The sequence below is a fragment of the Equus przewalskii genome, chromosome 12, assembly GCF_037783145.1.
Source record: "Equus przewalskii isolate Varuska chromosome 12, EquPr2, whole genome shotgun sequence".
Classification (NCBI taxonomy): domain Eukaryota; kingdom Metazoa; phylum Chordata; class Mammalia; order Perissodactyla; family Equidae; genus Equus; species Equus przewalskii.
Genome location: NC_091842.1, coordinates 40,799,339 through 40,816,204, shown reverse-complemented (window position 1 = coordinate 40,816,204; position 16,866 = coordinate 40,799,339). Strand labels below are relative to the sequence as shown.

Here is a 16,866-nt window from a genome sequence, read left to right as displayed (position 1 = left end):
ACTTAAGTTAGACATGACAGGGAACTTCCATTGTTACAAGGAGAGATTGTAGAGCCTGCAAACATTCTAGGCCTCAGGAACTTTTTTTTTTTTTTTTTTTTTTTTGCTGAGAAAGATTCACCCTGAGCTAACATCCATTGCCAATCCTTCTCTTTTTTTTTTTTTTGTTGCAAGATTAGCCCTGAGCTAACATCTACTGCCAATCCTCCTCTTTTTGCTGAGGAAGACTGGCCCTGAGCTAACATCCGTGCCCATCTTCCTCTACTTTATATGTGGGACACCTGCCACAGCATGGCTTAACAAATAGTGCTTAGGTCAGCACCCAGGATCCAAACCAGTGAACCCTGGGCTGCCGAAGCAGAAGGTGTGAAGTTAACCACTGCACCACCAGGCTGGCCCCAATCCTCATCTTTTTTGGCTTGAGGAAGACCAGCGCTGAACTAACATCTGTGCCAATCTTCCTCTATTTGGTGTGTGGTTCACCTCCACAGCATGGCTGATGAGTGGAGTAGGTCTGCACCCAGGATCCGAACCCGTGAACCTGAGCCATTGAAGTGGGGTGCTGGGAACTTTAACCGCTTAGCCACAGGGCTGGGCCTTCAGGAACCTTTTAACACAGAATCGCAGAGGGAGTGCTTGGGAACCCAGTCTGAAAACACTGCCATGAGGGCCTCAGCCAAGATGGGGTTGATAGGATGAGGCAGGGGAGGGGGGCAGGGCCAGGGAGTCCAGGTGGGAAGGAGCCTCAGCACTGGATGGAGGGGGTGGTGGAGAAGGAGGAGGCTCAGATGATGCCCTGCCTGGTGTTGGGGGCCAGGGTGGGTGGAGATGCCACCACAGACCACTTGAGAAGGTGCCTAGAGTGCAGCTGGGAGGGGGTTGTGAAGCTGGGAGGGAGGCAAGAGCACCTGGGGCAGGTGAAAGACTCCAGAGATAGGGGACACCAACCCAGAGTGGGGAGGAGAGAGGCTTGGGGGAGTCTGAGCGAGAGGGCTAAAGTAGGAGGAAACTGAGGCACGGTGTGGGAAAGTCTACAGAGGAGAAGTCAGCAGGGGCTTGTGCTGCAGGAACAGAGCGGGGGCTGGGGATGAGGCAGCTGCAAGTTCCCCCTCGGTCCCCCCACACTGCACAGGCCCACGTGGACTCCCACTTGGGGTTTCCAGAACTCTCTACAGCCTCCCACCTCCTGGCCTTTCCCCATATTGTTCCCTTTGCCTGGAATGCTTTCCATCCCATCCCATGAATACTTCTGCTTGCAGACTCAGCTGACATGCCTCCTCCTCCAGGAAGCCTCCCAGCCCCTGTCTCGTGTGCTCATTTGCATCACACAGCCATTCAGGGGACACATATTTATGAGCTATCTACTTCAGGCAGAGCATTTGTCCTTGTGCATGTTGGTGTCTCTACTGGACAGGGATCCTCAGGTCATCCTGTCCCTCAACCCTGCCATGTCACCTGCACAAAGCTGAAGGCACGGTGCTCACCAATGATCCTTACTGAGGGCACATTAGGCGGAGGGCTCGGTAGGAAGCCAGATGCATCAGGTCGGTAGCAAGTGAGACAGTGTAGACGTGACATGTGGCCCAAGGTTTCTAAAAGCTCAAGTGTGAAAGGGAAGAGAGAGGCAGGGGCCAAGAGATGGCACAGAGCAGTGGCAAAGGTCGTTTCCTAATATGGGAGAGACTTGAATGAGTTTCCGGGCTAAGGGAAGAATGCCAGCAGAGAGGGAGAAGCGGACAGAGAGAGAGCACTCCTGAGGAGTGGGAGGATTCGTGCTGAGAGCCTCTTGAGTGATAGTAGGGAGGCAGCTCACAGCCTTCGGTTCTCCATCCACTCATTCATTGCCTTATTCCATTGCATCTTCATACCTCTAGTACTCTAGGTACTATTATTATTCCCTTTATTAAATGAGGTAACTAAGGCACGGAGAGGGTAAGAAATTTGCCTAGTCACACAGCAGGTAAGTGGCAGGACTGGGATTATATTCCAAACCCAAGCTTTTAATTCTAACCAGATGACAAATTGATAAGATTCAAGGACTCAAGATATGGGAAGATACATCCATAAGAGAGAGTGGTGCAAAATGAGCAAAACAGATTAATCAGGTCTAAATGATTGTTTGAAGGTGGTTGTGGAGTAAATGCAATTGTTTGGAAAGGATTTTTGAAATAGAAAAGACAAATGTTTAAAGAAGAAATTATCTGAAAATGAAATTCTAGACTATTTCAACAAACCCTGTGGTGAAACAGAGAAAATAAAATATGCCAGAGAACTTGTTAGATTCAGGGAGGGGGACATTGGGAAAATGCCTAATTCTTGATAAAACATAGATTTTAAGGTTTTTACTAACAGTTAATGATAACTATTAGCATAAAAGAAAGGGGGAAACTACAGGGCAGGCAGAGGGGAAAAACAAGAAAACTTGATCATCCCGGGAGAGAATTAAAAAAGGAAACAATGGATCAGTGTATTAATCAGAACACACAAAGTAAGGCCAAGCACGTGGGTGATCATAATAAATGTAAATGAGTTAAAGTGTCCTGTTAAAGGACAAGGATTATCATAATGAGAAGAGACACTAAATCCAGGTAAATGCTATTTATAGGGACACAGTTAAGACAACCCAGAAAGCTGAGAATAAAGAGACAGGAAAATGAAGACATAAAGAAGGTGAGGTGGCAGTATTAATACCAGAAAAATAGAGCCTTAAAGCAAAAGATAATAAATGGGAAAAGAGCCTTTTTTTTTACACAAATTAAAGGTACAATCTGTGTAGAATATATAATGAACTGCTGTGTTCTCTAAAACAGAACGTCAACACACAAAGCTAAGTTGTTAGAAATACACAAAATCATTGTGGCAGACTTTAGTACACCTTGTTTTGAATTTTACAAAGCAAGTAGACCAATTTTTTAACAGTCAGTAAAGATACAGAGAATTTGAACAGCACAGTTACTAAGTTCTGTTTTATGTAACAGTATTTTGGTGAGATCGAGGAAAATGATAAGGCAAGAAAGTGACCTTAGGCAACACCGCCCCCTAGGGGTGCTCTGGGTCCTTTCACCTGCTCACCCCACCTCATCTTGACTCCAGCCCACAGCTGAGGCTCCCCCAAGTCCGCCCTAATCCATGGACACCTACCTGAGTATAGGCCTGAAGAACCACCCACAGAGGATCTTAGGACGTAGCTGGACATCCTGGCAATCCAGGTAATTAGAAGGTAAATGTGAAAGTGAGAGATATCTCCATTATCTTGATGGCGGTGGTGGTCTCATGGGTGTACACATATGTCAAAACTTCACAAATTGTACACTGGAGTATGTGCAGTTATTGGATGTCAACGAGATCTCAATAAAGCCCTTCTTAAATATCTAACCAAAAAGCAGGTCAGTGGTAGCCAGGGGCTAGAAGTGAGGGGAGGGAATTATCTCAAAGGGGCATGAGGGAATTCTTGGGGTGACAAAAATGTTTTAAATCATGAGTATGGTGATGGTTAAATGACTCTATAATTGTCAAAACTCACCCAATTGTATAGTTAAAATTGGGGGATGTTATTGTATGGAAATTACACCTCAATAAAGCTGATTTTTAAAAAGCTAACCATGTGGAAATTGAAATACCTTCTTTTAAATAACTCTTTGGCCCAAAAAAATCAAAATTAAAATCAGATTATAAAGAAATTAATAGCAATGAGCATACATCTTTCCAAACCTGCGAGATGCAAAAGTACACATGGAGAGAAACTGATAACATCACCTTATTATTATTAAGCATGAAAAATCAAACTAGGATACGAACTAAGCATTCATGTCAACATTCTAGAAAAACAACTGTAAAATAAACCAAAACAAAGTAGAAGGAAAGAAATTAGAAAGCTACGAGCATAAATTAGTTATTTTAAAAGAAAGGGCTAAAATTGATTAATAAAATCAAGAGCTATTTTTAATATATAAGGGTATTAAAATTAAAAAAAAAAAAAAAAACCTGCCAGCAAGTATGGCTGAAAGAGAGAGAGAAAAATAAAATGCAGAATATTAGGATTAAGAGTGAAGGTTTATTCACAGAAACAAAGAGCTAAAAATTACAAGAGAAAATTATACACAATTGTTTGTCTAAACTTTTGAAATCTAGATAAGATCATTACATATTAGAACAATACAAACTACAAAAACTGACTTAAGGAGAAATAAAAAGTCCAAACAGACCAATAATAAAGGAAGTAATTAAAAACATATCAGAGCCATGCCAGGAAAAGACACTTAATCCAGATCTTTTTATGGGCAAATCCTATCAAATGTGAAAAGCCCAGATAATAATGTGATTTTATTTATACTCTTAGAAAACAAGGGTCACATCTCAATGTATTTTACGCATATCTATCATCAATATTCAATGTATTTAGCAGCATAATTTGGATACCAAAACAAACTAGACAAAGGTGGCACAGAAAAAGAAATCCATAGCCCAGCGATTTTTAGGTCTGTCTCAGCCACAGAACCCTTGTTTCAAACAAAATCCCAAAATAGAAAATTCGAATGGCACTGGGTAAGCTGGATAATGGAGTCCAAAGACATCCAGGTCCTAATCCCCTAGACCTGTGAATGTCACCTTATATGGCAAAAGGGACCTTTCAGACGTGATTAAATTAAGAATCTTGACATGGAGGATTATCCAGGTGGGCCCTAAATGGAATCCTAAGTGTCCTTATAAGAGGGAGCTGTGACAGCAGAAGAATAGAAGGCCAGGTGACTACGGAAATGGAAACTGGAGTGATGTGGCCACAAGCCAAGGAAAGCTGGAAACCCTGAGAAGCTGAAGAGGCAAGGATTCCCCCCTGGAGCCCCCAGAAGGAGCCAGCCTTGCTGACGTCTTGACTTTAGCCTCATAAGACTCATTTCGCACTCTGGCCTCCTGAGTGCAGGATAATAAATTTGGGTCGTTTTGTGCTGCTGTGTTTGTGGAACTTTGTCACAGCGGCAACAGGAATCTCACACAGATCTCATTACCAAACCGAACAGTGGTTACCCCCGGAGGGTAGGATCTGGGGGGAATGAGAACTTGTATTCTTGTCTTTACTTTTTGTATTGTTGACATGCCTGCAAAAATCATATGTTATTTTTATAATTAAGAAACAAGAAGAGACAATGCAAGTGAAGTGCTTGGCCCACTGCAGGGGCAGCCGGTGCTCAGACTTCAGACTTCAGTGTTTGCCATGGTTACCCCGGGTCCACCCATGCCTCCCCTGCCACAAGGCCACGCGTGGCGCTCAGAGGCAGCCGGGAGGGTTCTGGGCTGCCCAAGCCCAGAGGTCTCGCCCACGTGGGGCCTCAGCACAGGGCCTGGATCAGAGCGAGGCCTCTCCCTGAACCCCCGCTCTGCAGCTGGCCCATTTTGCATCCTGGGACGGCCAAGAGCACTTAGGTGTGAGTACCTGAGCTGCGTGGGAAGCAATGACATGGGGCGGTCCTTGCATTCACACTGTAAGGAAACAGCCCCCTACTCCAGCCGTCACTCCGAACAGTCCTTTCTCCGCCTGCTCGGGCAGGGAGGGACACCTGCCCCTTACTGCCTGCCCAGCAGGGCCACATGCAACAACGGCGAGTGTCACCTCAGGGGCAGGACACTCAGTGCGGTCCCGGTGCACCTGGGCATTGGGGGGCAGGGAGGACTACACCTCTGACATCAGCTGCTTTCTGGGGTGACTCAGTTCTTCTCTCTTTGGGGTGGAAGTCGCCGTCAGTGCTGCTGCAGTTCCTCTCTGACGTCTCCATGGCAACGTTCACACGGATTTCAGAGAACATAAGGTGTTTGAGCTGGAAGGCACCTTAGAGATCAGCTCCTCCCGCCCCCTCATTTCACAGAAAGGAGAGCAGGTCCAGAGAGGGGATGCCACACGCTCAAGGTCACACAGCAAGCGAGGGGCCCAGCCAGGGCCTCTGCCTTCTGGCACTATTCCCAGCCAGGATTCTTTTCCCTGAGATGGCACAGGATTGACTTCTTCTGAGGTGCTCTGAGGACACAAACTTTGGGGGCTTTGCCACACGCCCCCTTGCTAAGGGACTCCTGAAGTCCAGCTTGGCTCTGCTCTGCTCAGTCATGGAGCTCGGCATTCAGTGCTTGGTGGCGGCAGGAGCAGGCAGGATGGGCGCTGTTCTCAGGCAGCTCACAGGCTGGTGCAGAGGCAGCACAGCCCCCTGGGGAACCACTGGAGAGCAAATTTACGTGTCCACGTGAGTGTCCACGGAGCAGGAAGTAGGGGTGGGAGGAGCCAGGGAAGTCTGCCTGGAGGATGGGGCTCCAAGCAGAGCCTGGAAAGTGGAGGAGGGCTCTTATTCCTGTCTGAGCCTGCCTGGCTTGAGGGCCACACCCTGTGGGTGAGTGGTATGCGGAGGTGAAGCCGGAGGGCTGCCCCAGGCCAGAGATCCCAAGGAGTTGTCACGTCTGGGGACTATGGCACATGTCACTCCAGGACAGGGGGTCAGACACCCAGAAGGGCAAGGCAGAGGGCAGAGGCCAAGGAGCTAGAGACTCTGATATGAGGGGGCAGGAACCGGGCTGTTGGATGGTGCTGCGGGTAAGGGTCCAGGAGTGAGGCCTCAAGGAGGCTGGAGCAGACCTAGGGTTGCTCTGTCCCTTTGCTGGGCACAGACACACGCGGACCCTCCCCTGCCCAGCAAAGCCAGCCCTGTGGCCCAGGGGTTGAGGGCTGTAGGCACCCCTCCCCAGGGGAACACAGTCCTCACTCTCTACCTCAAGCTCAGTCCCAGGGCTCACCCTAACTCTAAACCCTGCCTCAGGGACCTGCCCTGGCCTGCAGGGCATCTTCTCTTCTCTAGATCTGAAGGTCTCAAGAATCTGGGCATCCCCAGGTCCAGCCATCCCCACCAAACTGCCCCCTTTCCTTCCCCTTGCTGGCAGCCTGTTCTGGTTACCTATTGCTGCGTAACAATCATCCCCAAAGGCTCATGAATCTGCAGTTTGGCAGGGCTCAAGGGAGACGCTTCCCTCTGCTCTGCACAGAGTCTGCCAGGACGCCTTCTTCACTCACTTGGCACGCAGGTGGGCTCCTCTCCACCCAGGCTTCTCCGCAAGGCGACCTAGGCTTCTCACAGGGTGGCAGCTGGGGTCCAAGATTGAGGGTTTCAGGAGACAGAAAGTGGGGAGCTGCCAGTCTGTAAGGTCTGGGTCCAGAAATGGACACATGGTCACTTCTGCCATATTTGCCAATCAGAGCGATCATAGCTCCTGCCCAGACCCCAGGGCAGGCGACTCTCCCCCCTCACTGGGAGGAGTAGCAAAGAATTTGCCATCTTTCACCCACCTCACCCCCAACCCCCATCTCTGCCCCATGGGCTATGACTCTTCCTTGCCTCACCTCCAGGCCTGCAGATTCTGTCTCTCCTAGAGGTCCCCTGTGTCCCATCACCTCCCCATGGGCTCCTGCAACCCCCTTCAAAATCATCTCCCTGTCCACAGGCTGCACTGCCCATCCCCTCCTCTCCACTCCCTGTATTCCTGGAGCAGTATCCTCTCTCTGTGGCTCTGCTCAGAAACCAGGCGTGGTCCCTACTTCTTGTTGAACAATTTCCAAGCTCCTAGCAAAACATTTAAATTCTCCTTATGATCTTGCCCTCTCCTACGTTACCTGCTGGATGACCTCCCATTTCCTCTAAGCAACAGGACCACAGGTTGGCCTTTTCTGCTCAAAGTGCCCTCCTGCTGGCACTCTGAGCCCACACATATATTCACTCCCTCCATCTAGCAAGTTTCTCTGTCTCCTCTCCTGTTGGACTCCTGCTCAACCTCCAAAGCCCAGTGCAAATGTCCCTCCTCCACAAAGCCTTGCTCTCCCTACTTGATCACATTAGTCTTGCTCTCATCACACGTGGAGGCACATTCTGCCTTAAATCCTTGTTAGCAATGATGCGTCCTCCTGAGGTGGGGCCTGCGTTTCTAACTCATATTTCTTTCACCAATTTAATAACTGTTTATTGAGGCCTGGAGCCGACTGCCAGGGATATGGCAGTGACCGAGACAAGCTGCTTCCTGTGCCCAGAGAGCTTGCATTCCAGAGGGTGAGACAGATGGCAAACAGAGGAATCAAGGGACACAACGATCAAAGATGAGGCCTGCTGGAAGATCAGAGAGGCAGGAGGGGTGCCGTGATGCAGGGGCCCAGAGCTCCTCTTCTCAAGAGAAACCAGAGGCCTGGATTTTCACATACACTCTCCTGATTTTAAAGGTTGCAAGGTGAAGCCTTTCTCCTCTGCTGCTCTCAGCATCCCTCCCCTCCTGGCTTCTCACCCTCTCTGGCACGTCTGCCTCCTTCCCTCTTCCCGGTCACCCCATCAGCACTACCCCCACTCCAACTTAGGCTGTCCTACCTGCAGCCCCCACCTCTAGGGAACAAAGACTCCTCTGTGGCTTCCATGCCAGGCACACTCTGGGAAGCAGCTGGGAGGAGGAGGTAGGGAGCTCACTGCCTAGGACCTTGGGGCCAGTTGGCACTGGTAGCTGAGACCCCGGGTCAGCCACTCTGATGTTGACCTCATAAGAGTGGGATACCTGGAGTCCCCAGGGCCACAGCAGTTGGAGCTCAACACCCCGACCCCAGGCCCCACTACCCATACATCTGGACATTGGCCTGAAAGAAATGGCAGCCAGAGGAGCAAGACAGGAAAGGAGGCCAGGGGGCCCTCAGAGGGCTTCTTCAGGCTTGTCCCCTAGCTCCGACAGGCCCCTGAGGGACGAATCTCCAGGGAACCCCTGGGCCAACCCTGCCATGGGACAGTTTATGCTCTCTGGAGCCAGAGTTCACAGGTGCACATCTTAGCTCTGCCACTTCTTAGCCTGGTGACCTTGGACAGCTCCCTTCCCCTCTCTGAGCCTTCGTCTCCCCCTCTGAACATTAGGATCATAGCAGCACCCACCTGCGGGATAGTTTTGAAGATGACATGTGCCTGGCACACGATGACACTCAGTGAAAGGCAGATTTCCACAGCCTCTCTCGTGCAAGACCTTGCCAGGCCCTCTGGAGGAATCGCTCTGCTGGGCAGCATGCTCCACTTGTGTTTTCTCAGACCTCTGAGCCTGAGAGGCAGCTTCTGCTCATTATAATCATTTGGGTTCTGGGCACTGCCAGTTGAGGAGGTTCAGGCCTCCTGGTGACAGCTGTTATGTCTCTGGAGACAGCCAGGCCATCTCTCCAGCTCCCAGAGGAGCATGGAGCAGAGACTGATCCCAGAAGCGCTGCCCTTCTGTCTGCACTCACTGCTCTCAAGCCCTGGGCGAGGGACACCACTCCTAGGATTCCATGACCCCATCCTCAAGACCCAGAGCATCTTGGGTGGGGGTCCTGGGACACAGCCTCAGGCAGCCTGGGTGGGGAGGAGCTCTCAGGACCAGGATAGGGATCTGTCAGGGACCAATGGGGACAACCAGCACTTGGCCCCCTTGGGGCCAGAACCTGGCACTGGAAGGCCAAAGGGCAGCCATAGCCTGGGGGAGGGGCCTCCCCCCTCCTTCACCTCCCAGACCCCTGAGGGCACAGCCCCACGGGAGGGGACCCTCAGAGGGTCTGCTGCTGGCTGTGACACTGACTTCCCTTTTCCTGAGGACCCGGAGGCTTCAGCCCAGCAGGCAGAAGCTGTGGGGGAGAGCGCCATGCCGGCTCAGCCCTGCCACTCTGCTGTGCCCGCTATATCCTGCCTCTGTAACCAGCTGCCAGCTGAGCCCCAGCACTCGGCGCACCCAGGTTTGTTTGCCAAGACCGACTGTTGGAGCTTCCTGGGCCCGCCTGCCCTGGAAGGGAGGGGGAGCCCACAGCAGGCCAGGTGCCATCTCTGGCTGAGAAGGGACAGAATCCCATGGTGTCCACTGATGCAGGCCCACTCCCCCAGCACCCCCATTTCAGGCACTCCCCTTCTTCTAGGCCCGGAAAAGGTCCAGTGGGGGTGACTGGGCAAGGGGCAGCACGCGGCGGGGTGGTGCACAGCAGGTAGGGGAGCAACAAGATTCCGGGTGCTCCTTCTCCCGGGCCCAGTGCCCCACACCCCCGCCTAAGCCCAGAGGCGGCCCCAGAGTCGGGGGTCACTGTGCCTGGGGTGAGGGTGAGCGCCCCCCACTAGGCAGAGGCGCACCGACCTGGAGCACCCAGGACAGTGCCCCGGCCTCCTGACCCCGCCCCCGGGTCGGCCATCTTATTTGCATGGCCCCGCCCCAGCGCGGCCATTGGCGGCGGCGGCGGGAGGCCGGGCCTGAGTGGCTGCCGGGCTGTGGGGCGGCGGGGGCGGGGCGGCGGGGAGCCTGGCGCCCGGGATGCCGCCGCCGCCGCCGCTGCCGCCTCGGGACAGGTTCGGGTCCGGGTCGGGCTCCGCGGGCTCGGGGAGCAGGGCGGCCCGGGGCGCGGCGGCTGCAGCGGGAGCGCACTGAGCGCCCGCCCGACATGTCCAGGAAGAAGACCCCCAAGAGCAAGGGGGCCAGCGCGACCGCTGCCTCCGCGCTGCCCGCTGCCAACGGGCCCCGGCCGGCGCGCCCCGGCCCCGAGGCGCCGCGCAACGGGCCCCCGCAGCCCGGCCGGCCCTCGCTTGGCGGCGGCGGCGACTTCTACGACGTCGCCTTCAAGGTGAGCCGGGCACCCTCTCTGCCCCCCTCCCCCGCGCCCAAGCGAGTGCAGCAGGTGGCGTCCGGCCGGAACCCAGCGGGGAGGGGGTCCAGGGAGCGGGTACAGGGCCCTGCGGACTCTGGGCACGGAGCCGACCCGAGCGGCACCCCGCAGCTGGCACGGCTGGCATGGTGCATCGCGCGCGCGCGCACACACACACAGCTGTCAGACCCGGGTTTAGGATACTCAACAGCTGGCAAGGCCTGCCCCCTAGCCCCCAGCTGGCAGGGCCAGACAAGGGGTTCCGGGGAAGTCAGAGCCTGGCAGGTGTCCTCTCCCAGCTCCCTAGTGCCACCGCCCCCGCCCGTCTCTGTATTTCCATATGCTGCCTTCCCTCACACCCAGGGTCTGCGGGTCTCCTCTTTTTTTACGGGGGAGACTAGTGAGAGGATTGCCAGTAGGGTGGGGAGCACTGCGGCCTCCTCCAGGCCAAGGCAGAATCTTGTGAATTGGGGGGGTTGGCAGGACCATCGTGGGGTTTCAGAGCCTTTGGCAGCAGGCTGGGGGATGGGGAGGAGGAGGGGGAGGCCTGACCCTCCCTGTCCACAGACCTGGCCAGACCGCTCCTGATGCCAAGATCTGACCCTCATGTGGCAAATTCCTCCAGAGTCTTGCTGGAATTGGAAGAAGCCCCCTGGCACGGTGGCCCCCACAGGCCTCTCAGGAGGTCCCCAGCCACCAACTGCCAGGCTCTGCTCCCCACCAAGCCCCAAATGCTCTCCTTCCAGATCAAGCATGGTGTCCAGGGCCTGGGGGTGGGCTTAGGCAGGGCAGTGGATGGAGGCAGCTGCCCCCACTCCCTGCTGATTGAGATGGGCCACTGTTCGAGAGAGAGGGCACAGAACCTTTCAGAGGTGGAAGGTGGAGGTCCAAGCCAGCCAGGACCATAGTTGCTGTGTCTCCCCCAGGCCCTACTGAACCTGTGGGCCTGGGATGCCTCCCTCCACTCCTGCCCCTCACCCACAGCCACAGCTCTTTGACCAAGACAGTTCAGGAAAAACCATACACACCTCTGGGCGGGCCAGCAGCACACTGGTCCCCTCTGACCCTCCTGCTCACTCCAGGTCATGCTGGTGGGGGACTCGGGCGTGGGGAAGACCTGCCTGCTCGTGCGCTTCAAGGATGGGGCTTTCCTGGCGGGGACCTTCATCTCCACCGTGGGCATCGACTTCCGGGTGAGAGTAGAGGCTGATGTCCTGAGCACTGACCGGTCCCAGCCCTGCCTTGGCCCCCAACCCCAGCTCACTGAGTCTCACAGCACCCCTGCACAGCTGGTTCTTCATTATCCCCGTGGCACTGACAGGCTCACGAAGTGGGGCTCCTGGCTGGACTTCCTGGCTCCCAGGATCAGGGTGGTTGAGGTGGTACCCTTTAACCACAAAGATGCCCACCTCCCGACACCCCAAGGGTCCTGGAGATAGGTGGTGGCTGCATCCAACCGAAGCAGAGATGGTACCCCTGTGCCCAGGGCCAGCATGACCCTGCAGGGTTGTAGCCTCTGCCTCAGGGGAGGTGGGCACTGGCGCCCCTACGGTGGTTGCTGTCAGAGGGAACTCAAGGCCCACGTCCACTTGGGAGGCCAGAATTGCTGCCCTGTTGTACAGAGGGGGCCCTGAGGTGCCAGGTGACCCACCCAGGACCTACAAGACAGGCAGCTGTGGCACTGGAGCACACACCCTGTCCCGGAGCTGTGGAGAAGTCCCTGCCCTTGAGTGAGGAGGCTCACGCAAATGCTCCTGCTTGGCTGCTCTCCCCTGCCAGAGCCCCTCACCCCCCACCCCCAGCCAGAGGGCTGTGTCCTGGGGTTCTTCTGGGGCAGATGCTCCTGGACGCTTGGCTCCATGAGCCCCTCCAGCACCCAGGCAGCCTGTGGAGTCAGCAGGGAATGATGGGGGGCACAGCCTTAGGCCTGAGGGGCTCCGGCATCAGAGCCCCCAACCTCTGCTCACCAGTCTAAATTCCGAGTGCCGAGGTGCTGGTGTGCTCAGCAAATCCCGAATTTGCATTTTTCTCACCCTTTAATTAGATCCTGTTGGTGGGAGGCTGGGGGTGGGGGGCATTCTAAGGACAGGAAAGAGAGGCTTCCTCCAGCCTGGGGAGCCATTCTCTACCCTGTTGTAGGGGTCCAGGTCCCCTCAAGTCCTCTGGGATGAAGTAGGGTTGAGGTGCCAGAGGGGGTGGTTTAGGCCTGGGGCAGGAGGTCCTTTGCCTGTCCTGGTCCCACCTCCCTCCTCCTCATCCAGGTGTCAGTTCTGGGGCAGGTGGGGAGGGAGGTGAGGCCAAGTGGTTCACACCCCTATTCCGGGTGCTAGGGAAGGCAGGGTGTCCTCCTGGCTTCCCCCAGCCTGGCAGATGGCTGCGCTTGGTTCCCCGGAGACCCAGAAGCACCCTGACAGCAGGAGCTTGGGGAAGAGGGAAGCGATGACGTTGCAGCGCCCACCCCCGCCCCAGCAGATGAGAACTGGGGTTGGGCCACTCCCTGCCTCTAGTCCTGAGCTGGGAGGCCCAGCTAGGGAGCCTCACTAGCCAGCAAACACATAATGAGCACCCACTATGTACCAGGCCGAGCTCTGGACTCTGTGGTCAGGAAGCTGCTGTCCCAGTGGGGAGAGAGGCTTCTAAATTAGAACAAAGGCTTTTAACCCCACGCTGGGCCAGCCATGGTTCTCAGTGCTTTGCACACAGCAACTCATAAAGTCATTGAAGCAGTCATGGTATCGGCACCCTGGTTATCCCCATTTGTGGATGAGGAAACTAAGGCAGAGTGTTAGTAATGGTCCTGAGGGGTAACACTATGGGTGACTTCAAGTAAGTCATGCAACTGGCTCTAAGCAAAAGGAGCAGCACGTGCAGAGCTGTGACAGGTGCTGGTGGCCCACGAGTGGGGTTGGGGGCAGTGGTCTGCACGTGAGAGTGCAGGAGAGATGCATGTGGGCAAGGCTGAATTGCCAAGTAGACACAGGGCAGCCGGCTGGCTAGGGATCTGAGCCAGGCACCAGAGGAGGGTGGCTGGGCAAGGCTGGGGTAAAGGGGTGAGCAGGGGCCAGAGCAACAGGACTCAGTGACTGACTGGGGTGGGTGGCGACAAGGGGCCCTTGAGGGCAGTGGAGCTGGTGGGGCCATGTGCCAGGCCTCCAGGGTGGGCAGAGCAAGAACTACCCGGCCCAGAACTGGACACAGCTGGCCATGGAGGACGGCAACCTGCAAGTCCATCAGGACAGCCAGCTGAGGCAGAAAGGAGCCCGAGTCCCCTCTGTGTGCAGGTCACCATGAGGGGCTCACAGCAGGGAGGTGTAGGAGGCACAGGGGAGAGCTGGGTGGAGCCCAGGACTTAGGTTCAAGAAGAAGCATTATCTGCAGGTAGAGGGAGGTTGAGGTGTCAGACAGAGAACCAGGAGGTGGGCATTGGGGGCAGAGCCTAACCAGCTGAGGGGCACAGAGGATAAGAATGAATTCAGGGGCATGCCAGGGGTCCCTCGATCACTGCCTGCTTACCCTACCCTACCCTACCTTTGGGAGTCCCCCACCCCCACTGGAGAGTGGCACCTGTCTAGCTGCTGCCTGGGACAGTGCATTTGGCGCTGGGCCCTCGCTGGAGCTGGTTGGCTGTGTTTCAGAACAAAGTTTTGGACGTGGATGGCATGAAAGTGAAGCTGCAGGTAAGAGGTGACTCGAGGTGGGTGAGCTGAGGGCAGGGGATGCCTGGGAGGGACTGGGTAGCCCTGACTGCTGGACTGTGCCTGTCACTGCAGATTTGGGACACAGCTGGCCAGGAGCGGTTCCGCAGTGTCACCCATGCTTACTACCGTGATGCTCATGGTGAGCTCCTGGGCATGGGGTCCCAGCTCCAGGGAGTGAGGGCGGTGCTCTATGGCTGCCCTGCTCTGTTGGCTAGAGGGTGCCCCAGACTTGAGCAGGGCAGGAAGTGTGGAGGGTGTGAGGCACGAGGGTGTGGGCATGGGTGACGAGGAGGGTGTGATACATGAGGGTGTGGGTGACAGGGACCTGGAGGTGTCCTCACCGGCCCTCTGCCCCCAGCACTGCTGCTGCTGTATGATGTCACCAACAAGGCCTCCTTTGACAACATTCAGGTCAGTGGCTCCCTTCCTGGTGTGGGGGACAGGCCATGATGGGGCCTGACCCCATCCCCAACCTCCCTCAGGCACAGATGGCATCAGGGTCCCAGAGGGTTCTGAGCACCCTCCTGACAGCAGGGAGGGGAAAGACAGCCCCTCTGGGCTCCTGGTGGCCCAAGTTGAGAGGATGAGCTGAAGGGGACCTGGGTGACCTTCCAGCTCCATCAGCCCAACACCTTGGATAAGGTACCTGGTCTGGGGCACCTTGGCATGGCACCCTGGGAGCACTACTTCCATCCCCTCCTGTTAACCAGAGCCCCACAGGCACTCTGTGTGGTGTGGCCTGGAGGGGCAGGGGTGCAGAGTGCCAGGATTCAGCCTGGTCTTGCTCTCCCCACACAGGCCTGGCTGACTGAGATCCAGGAGTATGCCCAGCACAACGTGGTGCTCATGCTGCTGGGGAACAAGGTGGGCACCCAGCCTGTCCTCTCCACCCTGGCTCTGCAGGGGAGTGAGGGTGGCCGGGGGGGGGGGGGGGGGGGGGGGGGGCGGGCCGAGCCCTGGGTCTCACAAGACCCTTGTGCCAGGTGGACTCTGCCCAGGAGCGTGTGGTGAAGAGGGAGGACGGGGAGAAGCTGGCCAAGGTGAGTCGGGGTAGGGTGGGTGGCCAGGGGGTGCCTCTGGGGCTGCAGGGTCTGGGCTGCCCCACCAGGCTGGCAGCGGCTGTTTGCAGGAGTACGGGCTGCCCTTCATGGAGACCAGCGCCAAGACAGGCCTCAACGTGGACTTGGCTTTCATGGCCATAGCAAAGTAAGTCCCAGCACCAGGAAGATCCCACACCCAGGGTCTGAATCCCATTGTTGGGAGCACAGGCAGCCCTGTTCCATGGTTACTCTTGCCCTACAGGGAATTGAAGCAACGCTCCATGAAGGCCCCCGGCGAGCCCCAATTCCGGCTGCATGACTATGTCAAGAGGGAGGGCCGTGGGGCCTCCTGCTGCAGACCCTGAACCTGCCTGGGCATGGCCACTGGGCTTCCTTCTGGGAGCCCCAGGCTCAGCTCAGCCCTTGGAAGGCTGGATAGAGGGTCCACAGGCCCCTCTGATTTCCATCACCCAGCGGTCAATCCCAGGGTATTGGTTTCCAGGTCTCCCAGGCTGAGCCTTGCCCTTCCCTTGTCTGAGTGGCAATCTAGAGCCTAGGGCCCAACAAATGGGCTTTAGGGAGCAAGTAGGTCTGCAGCCCCTTCACCAGCCGCTGCCTGAGGGCCTTGCCCCCAAGGCCTTCACAGAAAAGCAACCGTCTTCTGTACAGGAGGGCACCCGGCAATGTACAGGCAGTGCTGGGTGCCTGGTCCGCTGCTCGCCACAGCACTCTGCTGCCCCCTCCTGGGCAGCTAGCTTCAAGGACATACAGTGCCTAACCCCTTAGAAAGCCATGTCTTCAGCTGCGCATGCTGCCCATGCAGGGAAAGGCAGAATTCCCTCTGTGCCTGGGGCGGAGGGCTTCACAACTCATCACAGCATGTGTCTGTGCTGAGGACCTGCTCCCAGCACACCCACGAGGAGGCTGTAGTTCAAACAACAGGATTCTCTTCTCCTGTTACCTTGGAGAATGCCAGGGCTGTGTCTTGTAATACAGCGAATAGCATGTGGAAAATAAGAGAAATGTCAGGGAGCCATCTGGGTGGACTGGACCATGGCCTGCCCTCAGCAGAGGCCAGCGCGTGGCGAGGTCAAGCCAGTGGGCTGGTAGTGTGCTCACCTTTGCACTAAAATCTTCAAGTCAATCTTTTGATTGACAGCCCTTGTTTTCAGTCCTAGTGAATAAAGTGTTTCTGGAGTGCCTGTCTCATCCATTGAAAGAAATTACCCTTTACCACCCTCGGGAAGGCCTGACTTGAACATCAAGAGGGTGGCACTCCCTCATACCCAGGTTGGCAGAGAAAGCACAGCGGGGCTGCCTGGAACCCCAGCACCGTCCAGGAAGCATGTGGGAACCTAGATGGTTAACGCCAACTTCCCTCCTGAAGACCAAACAACAAAGAAATTGGCACTCAGGGGCCTGTTAGTGAAGAATTAAGAGTTCGTGACTTGGGGCCGGCCCCATGGCCAAGTGGTTAAGTTCG

At 55.6% G+C, this 16,866-nt stretch overlaps 1 protein-coding gene across 2 annotated transcripts; it reads left to right on the top strand.

Annotated features, from left to right (window-relative positions):
- Window positions 1-10,309: 10,309 nt before the first annotated feature.
- Window positions 10,310-16,581, top strand: RAB26 (RAB26, member RAS oncogene family). Of its 2 annotated transcripts, XM_070568765.1 has the most exons (10): window positions 10,313-10,352; window positions 10,453-10,624; window positions 11,728-11,838; window positions 14,281-14,322; window positions 14,416-14,482; window positions 14,702-14,754; window positions 15,142-15,207; window positions 15,327-15,383; window positions 15,473-15,549; window positions 15,646-16,581. In XM_070568765.1, the coding sequence occupies exons 1-10, from the start codon at window positions 10,318-10,320 to the stop codon at window positions 15,746-15,748; spliced, it is 783 nt and encodes a 260-aa protein (XP_070424866.1). In that variant the 5' UTR covers window positions 10,313-10,317; the 3' UTR covers window positions 15,749-16,581. The 2 variants fall into 2 exon arrangements, with proteins under 2 accessions (XP_070424867.1, XP_070424866.1); XM_070568766.1 differs by having other exon boundaries at window positions 10,310-10,624; window positions 15,452-15,549.
- Window positions 16,582-16,866: the final 285 nt, after the last annotated feature.

What these genes read in the sequence shown, in the direction of transcription:
- RAB26 (XM_070568765.1), top strand. Translation starts at nt 10,318, where the DNA reads ATGCCGCCGCCGCCGCCGCTGCCGCCTCGGGACAG. An exon ending in TCATGCTGCTGGGGAACAAG is followed by an intron (nt 15,208 to 15,326) that starts GTGGGCACCCAG and finishes CCCTTGTGCCAG; the next exon opens with GTGGACTCTGCCCAGGAGCG. An exon ending in GCTTTCATGGCCATAGCAAA is followed by an intron (nt 15,550 to 15,645) that starts GTAAGTCCCAGC and finishes CTTGCCCTACAG; the next exon opens with GGAATTGAAGCAACGCTCCA.